The sequence below is a fragment of the Rhagoletis zephyria genome, unplaced genomic scaffold (assembly GCF_001687245.7).
Source record: "Rhagoletis zephyria isolate East Lansing unplaced genomic scaffold, Rhagoletis_zephyria_1.1 Rzeph_scaffold_09543, whole genome shotgun sequence".
Taxonomy (NCBI): Eukaryota; Metazoa; Arthropoda; class Insecta; order Diptera; family Tephritidae; genus Rhagoletis; species Rhagoletis zephyria.
The window spans coordinates 16,112-23,730 of NW_016166621.1; the positions used below are offsets into that span (position 1 = coordinate 16,112).

General features: G+C 36.3%; 1 protein-coding gene across 2 annotated transcripts in view; it reads left to right on the top strand.

Annotated features, from left to right (window-relative positions):
- LOC108375870 (sialin) overlaps positions 1-5,999 on the top strand; it is an 18,552-nt gene extending 12,553 nt beyond the window's left edge. For both annotated transcript variants that reach the window (XM_017632018.1, XM_017632019.1), the window contains exons 3-8: positions 960-1,508; positions 1,574-1,660; positions 3,060-3,343; positions 4,915-5,047; positions 5,133-5,374; positions 5,451-5,999. In XM_017632018.1, the coding sequence (XP_017487507.1) occupies positions 960-1,508; positions 1,574-1,660; positions 3,060-3,343; positions 4,915-5,047; positions 5,133-5,374; positions 5,451-5,657 (1,502 nt within the window). In that variant the 3' untranslated portion in view covers positions 5,658-5,999. The remainder of the gene's footprint in view (positions 1-959; positions 1,509-1,573; positions 1,661-3,059; positions 3,344-4,914; positions 5,048-5,132; positions 5,375-5,450) is intronic.
- Positions 6,000-7,619: the final 1,620 nt, after the last annotated feature.

Here is a 7,619-nt window from a genome sequence, read left to right on the forward strand (position 1 = left end):
TATTTTTATCACAAGTTAATAAATTTAAATAATAAATAAATAAAATAGATAAATAAATGCAAAAAAGATACAAGCTGCTTTCCGCTTCTAAGGGGATCTTTTGGAAAGACTTTCGATTACTAATTGGTTTTTTAACAAAATGGTTTGCCTAATACATAGCTTTTAGTTAAAAGGAAAATTAAATAAAATACATACTTACATATCGCATGACATCATTAGTCACTTTTTGAGCCAATGCTCTAAATTTCTTAAAGCCTAAAATTCTGCGCATTTCCTTTGTGTGCTAGACAATTCGCCCATTTGCGCTAATTTCGCTAATCAGTTTTAATCAATGAAACAGGTAAGAGCACATAAAAGCGCCAATAAAATCTACTGGCGCATTCAGCTCACGAAATTTGTTAATTTTATTCTTTAATTTACATATTTGCCCACGAATTGAATAGGACATGTGAATTGAGCAACAAAACAGATCATTAACATCACGTGCAATAAATGTTAACTGAATACGCTAAAAAAGGGCTTGAGTGTTGGTCGTGTATTTGTTTTTGTAATCAGCATTTAAAAATGTTAAGAATTTTTTACTATTATAACCAAGTCGAGTGTGAATTTTGCGACTCATGATTATTTAGTACAATTTCTTTGCATTCATAATTATAACGGACTTGGAAATTTTTGCTAAGGACATACATACACACATTACATAAATAGGTTTTATAAAGACTAAACGATTTTCAAAGTATTCCCTATTGGCTACAGTCGAATTTGTGAAATTTAGCTCACATGCTCCATAACTTGCATGGATCAGCTTCTTTAGCATCAGCAAAATGTTTCCCATTTAATTTTAAATATGTACCCTGCAATATTTAAGAACATAATCTGTAAACACCCAACATTTATTTAAATCGCATTTACGTAAACTAACTTCAAACTTTTCCATTCATTTCATTTAATTTCTATAGATATGCTATCATGTCGTCAAGTACTCAATTTACTTACCATGCTTGGCTTCATGTTGAACTATGCACTGCGAGTGAATCTGACAATTGCTATTGTTGCAATGGTTCATCCAGATGTTCATTCACCACCACGCAACGTCAGCAAAGTAGTAAATGCCACACAAAACTATGATAATGCCACAACAATCTCAACAACAACAACAACACAGCTGCCGCCTGCTAGTAACGATGAGAACGATTATTTTCCATGGGACTCTTATCAAACGAACTTTGTACTGGGCTCCTTTTTCTGGGGCTATATACTGACTGAGTTGCCAGGCGGCCGACTTGCTGAATTGATCGGTGGACGACGTGTATTTGGACATTCTATGCTTTGGGCTAGTTTACTTACATTGATTACACCACTGGCAGCACATATTAACTATGTTATGTTGATTATTGTACGTGTTGTTTTGGGCTTTATGTTGGGCGCTTCATGGCCAGCTATACACCCGGTGGCCGCTGTGTGGATACCGCCAATGGAACGTTCCAAATTTATGTCAAATATGATGGGTAAGTACCTAGTTAATAGATAATTATTGAAACAAGTGTTTAATTGCACTTTTCTTTCGGTACAGCCTCCTCTTTGGGCGCAGCAATTACGATGCCTGTTTGTGGTTTCTTCATATCCATTTGGGGTTGGCCCAGCGTTTTCTACTTAACTGGTAAGTGCAATGACTTAAATACAACACAAGTACATTACGCTTAGTTTATATGTATATATTTATATGTATTTATTAGTTTTATTGAAATTCGCAAAAAAAAACAATGCTTTTGTCAGTTGCGCGCAAATGCTATTCAGTGCTGCCAAGTTTCCTTTTTATGCGGAAACGGAAGGCTTTGTAGTAGTTGGCACAATTGCTTTGGGAATTTCAATGGGTATATTCAAAGCAAGTGCTTTCTAGTCGCAAATGTTGATTGAAGATTAACGTAATTAACAAAATAGATAGATAGTTTAAGGATTCCTACGTTCATACGTCCATCGCGGTACCGCTAATCCGCTGTTTGTGAATTTGACAGAATCAGCTGTGTGCGTGACCTCATCTTGGTGCAATTGTTGATTGAGGAAAACCAAATAAAGATTTTACTGGCTACGGTTCAGTTATTTGCCCAATGATTTTGGGCTATTGTGTCCGAGTGGGTGACCCGATTAAAAAAATCTTACTCACACTTATAGCCAAGGGTCTACACTTTATTGTAGACCCTGTAATTTGCGGTCACTAATTTATTAATAAATTCGGTCTAAAAAATGCACTTTTTTGTGTATACTGTGGATGGCGTAGCCGTAGGTATATGAACAAGAAATGTCGAATAAGTACCTTTGACAATACAAAGATATTCTTAAAAAAAAAAAATAATGTTTATACTCGTTTACCTAATTTTAGACAATTTACCAATGGTTACCCAGGGGTCTGTGGAAGGTTTCGAGGGGTCAGGTGTGACTTTTTACAAAGTGTGAAATGTGCTCTTCCTATTGGGTTGCATATCAAGACCCACGCCCCCTCCCCCTCCGTCCTCTAATCCAAAAACAGTGGGCAAATAACATTGCAAATTTAACTATTTGTGCGTTAATATTTCTGCTTAGTTTTACAAAAAATTGTAAAAGTGAAAACAAAAGGCAAGCGTGCGCTATAAGTAAGTTTTTTCTGTACATATCTACGTACATATAACTTCATGCATTTTTCCAACATCCGGCATGTGCTGAAAACCGTACTGACCTAAAGGGCTACATGCCCAAAATCATTGTTACGTGATCCTATTTTATTAAACTTCGTATATTTATTAATTGGAATGGATATTAATACATTTTTCCGCATTGTTTACATATTTTCCTATGCGTTTTGGCATTTCTCTCTCTCGCAATTGCACTAAGTCGACGTCATGCAAAAATTACGCTCAATCTTGTATTCTATCATTCTTGCTCTACTAGCATATCTAAGCATTCTAAAGCGCCAGAAAAACAATTTGGTTTATATAAATTAAGTACTAATAAATATTGTGTGATAATAAATTGTTAAATAAATATTTAAGTATATGTATGTGTATATGAATTTTATTTTTTAGGCGGTGTTGGTCTATTGTGGTCTGTTTGCTGGTTCACCTTTGTTTATGAAACTCCAGCCACACATCCACGTATTAGTTCGGAAGAACGTCGTGAAATTGAAGACGCTATTGGAACCTCGACTTCAAAGAAACGCCCCAGTTATGTGCCATGGCGGGATCTATTCTGCTCAGGACCAGTGTGGGCAATTATTATTACGCATGGTTTATCTGTTTTCGGATTTTTCACTGTAGTAAATCAGCTGCCGACATTCATGGATCAGATATTACACTTCAATATTAAACAGGTAGAGTATTTTGTTGTATACATACCTTATATAGAAAGGTCAAATCTAACATTTTTGTTTCTTTACGGAGTCACGAAAAAACTCAAAAACTCAAGTCCCTTTTGCGCGATTTTTTTTTGTTGAATGCTATAGTAGCTATTTTTAAATTATAGTAGGTTTTTAGTGAGTATTCGGCAGAATTTTGTACAAAACTGATTTGAAAAGAAAATGAGTTAGGTCATTTTTGTATGAAGGAAACGATATATATATATATATGTTCATGCATATAAAATGTAAGCCGAAACATGTATACAAAAATATACCTCACAAAGGTTAGGTAAGCTGGCTTGCAGCTTCGTTGCTTCGCAGAGACCTTAAGGGTCCATAGCGTTACCAGATAAACTAGGAGCACATTAGACAGCTAATCTCTGGCCACCTGCAGCAAACTGGAACACCTTGCTGTACCCTATTTTGACGGCGACTTCCATATTAGGCAGAAAACCTGCTCCCAGGAAACTAATCCGCAGTCTGCTAAAGGCAGGATACTTGAAGAGGATATCTTCCACCGTCTTCTCTTTAGTTTTGCATTTCCTAGAGACCTTATTATTGGTCAGAGCATTTATAAAGGCGTGCGATGCCAGCAGGCAATGGCCCGTTAGAACACCCACCAGTAGTCTAGCGTCCTGCCTCTTGCAGTATAGAAGAAACTTCGTGAGCTTTATGTCATACGCACTTATTTCAGTCCACACCCGCAGTGCCTTCCCGATCATGAACAGGTCAAGCTTCCGTTTAATCGCTTGGAGGGAAGGCGGCACTTTATCTATCAGCATAGCTTCCGACAGAACGCCTTCTTTGGCAAACCAGCCGGTAACAGAATACAGTTGTACGTCCGTACCTATATTTCGCGAATCCAGACCTGTTCTTGAGAAAGTGCTGTACGATAGAAGTGCCTTTATCACAGCCTGACTGTTGATATAGAGATTCGCCGAGATTCGCGCGGTCGACAGCCTCCTCTATGATTTCTCCATCTTTTATCCATCTGTATAGACATTCACCGAGCCAGTGCCAGTTTGGTGGCTCGTGCCTTTCCCACCGCGCCAAAACACTTCCACAGCTCAACACCAAGCTTGTCCAGTTCGAAATTACGGGGTGAACCCTTATCATAGTTATTCCGTTTAAAATGTCGTATTTTCAGACATTGTTAAAGGCCCCTCTATGTCCAAGAAGACGCCTAACACGAATTCTGCGTTCCTCACAGCTGCCTCTATTCATCTAAAAACATTGTATAGAGGTATCAACCGATCTTGTATACGTCTATTGACCTCTCCAGCTTCTTATCAAAATATGATGTTAGAATAATGATCATATATTTATTACTTGGGATATGCCTGGCTACTTTTGCCCATTTTTAGCAAGAATAAAGTTTTCGCTGTCCTCCAAGACGTTCGAACGTAGGTCAGCCTTAAAATGCCTTAAAAAATGCTGTACATCCAGCCCCAGGTCTTCTGACCAGCCTTCTGCAACATCGTAGGACTCTACACTTTGTTTATAAATTTCCGCTCACAGAATTTGTATCTTCATTAAATTTTCAGAACGGCCTCTACTCTTCGTTGCCATACTTGGGCAAATATATTATGGCTTTCAGCTCGTCTTGTTTTGCTGATTACCTGCGCCAGAAAGGTGTGCTCTCCACGACAGCTACAAGAAAAGTGTTTACAGCTTTCGGTAAGTCTCAATTAAATTTAATAATACAAATTTTTATATATTAGAGAAACTGCAAGGGTCTAATGTACATAATTCATTTCTCCAGCACTTTTATCACCTGGCGCCTTGATGATTGCTCAAGTATTTTTGGGTCGCACAGCGGCATGGTCCGTGACGATATTTACCTTGGCATTATTTACACATGGCGCTGTAACGGCTGGTTATCTTGGTAACGGTCTAGATATTGCGCCCAATTTCAGCGGCACCATTTTTGGATTGGCTAATACCCTCTCTTCATTTGGTGGATTCTTATCGACGTGGATGGTTGGTGCGCTCACCTATGATGACGTAAGTAACATAAGCATCAAATAAAATTTCCTGCCATAAATACTTGTACTTAAAAACCATTTTCTATATCCGCTAGAAATCCTACCATCAATGGCAAATTGTGTTCGGTATTCTGGCTGGCACATATATTTCCAGCGCTATAGTTTATATCATAATGGGCTCTGGTGAGCTGCAGCCGTGGAACAACCCACCAGAGAGAATACGTAGATCGGTGGTCAATACGGAGGAGGGTGAACCATTGAAAAACGAGAAGCCACATGTCTTGGAGAAGGCTTTGCAATGAGTTTACAAGTTTTAGCAGAATTTTATGTAAATTTATATAAAAACTAAACATGTCTTTCAACTCGTTGACAAAACAATAATTAAAGTATTAGAGACACTTCACTTCAAATCCCTAACACCTCCTTCGAAAGAGGAGAATTTGGTAGGGAAAATATTTGTAATGAAAAAAAAAACAAAAGCAAAAAGCAATTAAGGCCAACTCAGTCACTTATTTTGATACACATGTGCGCCCACCTATAGGAGAAATGCCATAAGTAGTGATTGAAATTAGTTTAAGTACGCCAAGAAAATTGTAGTATAAAAGATTACTATGTATGTACTTGTAAAAATAATAGTAAGTGGTTAGAAGTTAAAAAAAAAAAAATATGAAATGGTTGGTAAAATATTCGCATATAAATATTTGTGTGGCGAGAAATATTGTTCCATTGCAATTTTGGCATAATGGAAGTCAATAACAACAACAACAACCCAACCTGCTACTGAAAAGACTTGAAGTTTTGCCTTTACATAAAACTATTTGATAATTAGTAGCTAAATTAGGTTTTGTTTTTGTATAAAACTAATATAGCGTACATCTGTATATATTAATGTATGTATGTATTTTCCGATATCCAAAATTGATTAAGCGTTTTTTCATACATTAACACATACGAATATGAATGAGATGACAAAAAAAAGAATATTAAATTAGCTTATGTGTTTTGAAGACATCGCAAGGTAATGACAATCTTGGATTACATAAAATGCAAATATTTATTTTATGATTATTCCAAATACTTTATGCTAAACCGCAAAAACAAATGCATGTACAATAAAGACATTAATTAAGTTCGGATTACTAGTACGCATAAATTATGTAGAAACATATGTACGTATGCATGTATAGCGCATATGTATGTATAAGCCCAAAACACGAAAAAATAATGTTGTTCGAATATTTTTAATTAGCATACTTACATTCGCTTAACATTAAATGTCCGCGTAAAAAAGAAGTGGTTATTTTACGAAAATCTTAATCTGGTTTCTAACTAAATAATAAATTAATCTACAATAATCAGAGATAAGCAGAAGACGGTATAAATAATAGGAGTGTATGTATGAAAATACTGAAAGCAGTCATTTGAATGAACTTGACCACTTTCAACACTAAACTGTAATTTTTATATTTATAAGATTTGAGCAAAAATAATTGTTTAAACATTTGTACATACATACATATGTATGTATATCAACACAATGGAAGTCTGAAATAGGTATGTCTGAATCAGACAAGTACGATGTTCGAAGATATTTATTTTATGTACATATGTTAAATAAAAATCTACAGAGAAAATAAAATTAGCCCCACTGAAATTGGAAAATGCTTACTGATTCTTTTTTACTATAATAGTATATTAAATTATTGTTGCTTTTTTGCACAAAATGTTGCATTAAGAACGGTATTAAGCTCAATTAAAATTGTTGAATATTGTAATTTACTAAATAGAAATAAAGTGTATATTGAAATTGAGTTCTCAGATGGGGCAAAGTATCTCGAGGCATGAAAAGCGTNTCAAGCCATTCCTGGATGATCCCAAAAGTTTCCACAAAAGTTTGCACATGTGCACATTCGCTATCATTTTCCAGTCTTCGCACTAGAAGCCTGTGTTCGTGAATGTTTTCGTAGAAGTACAAACGGGGGCCAAAATGAATATTATGCCGAATATTTAGTCAACGATAAACTCCTTCGACTCATTAGAAAATGCATCAATGCAATGCTTGAACCAAGTGGGAGCCTGCATTAGAGTAACGCTGTGATCGGTACGGGGACATGAATGGTTTGAGGCAACGAAAGGGCTGACAGTCTCGCAAAACGTGGAACAGAAATGCGCTTGCATAGATACAGAGCTACTTAGGAGCTCTGAGATTACTGCCCACTGCACATTAGGTCAAATGATACATTTGGCTGTGCGGAAGTCCAATT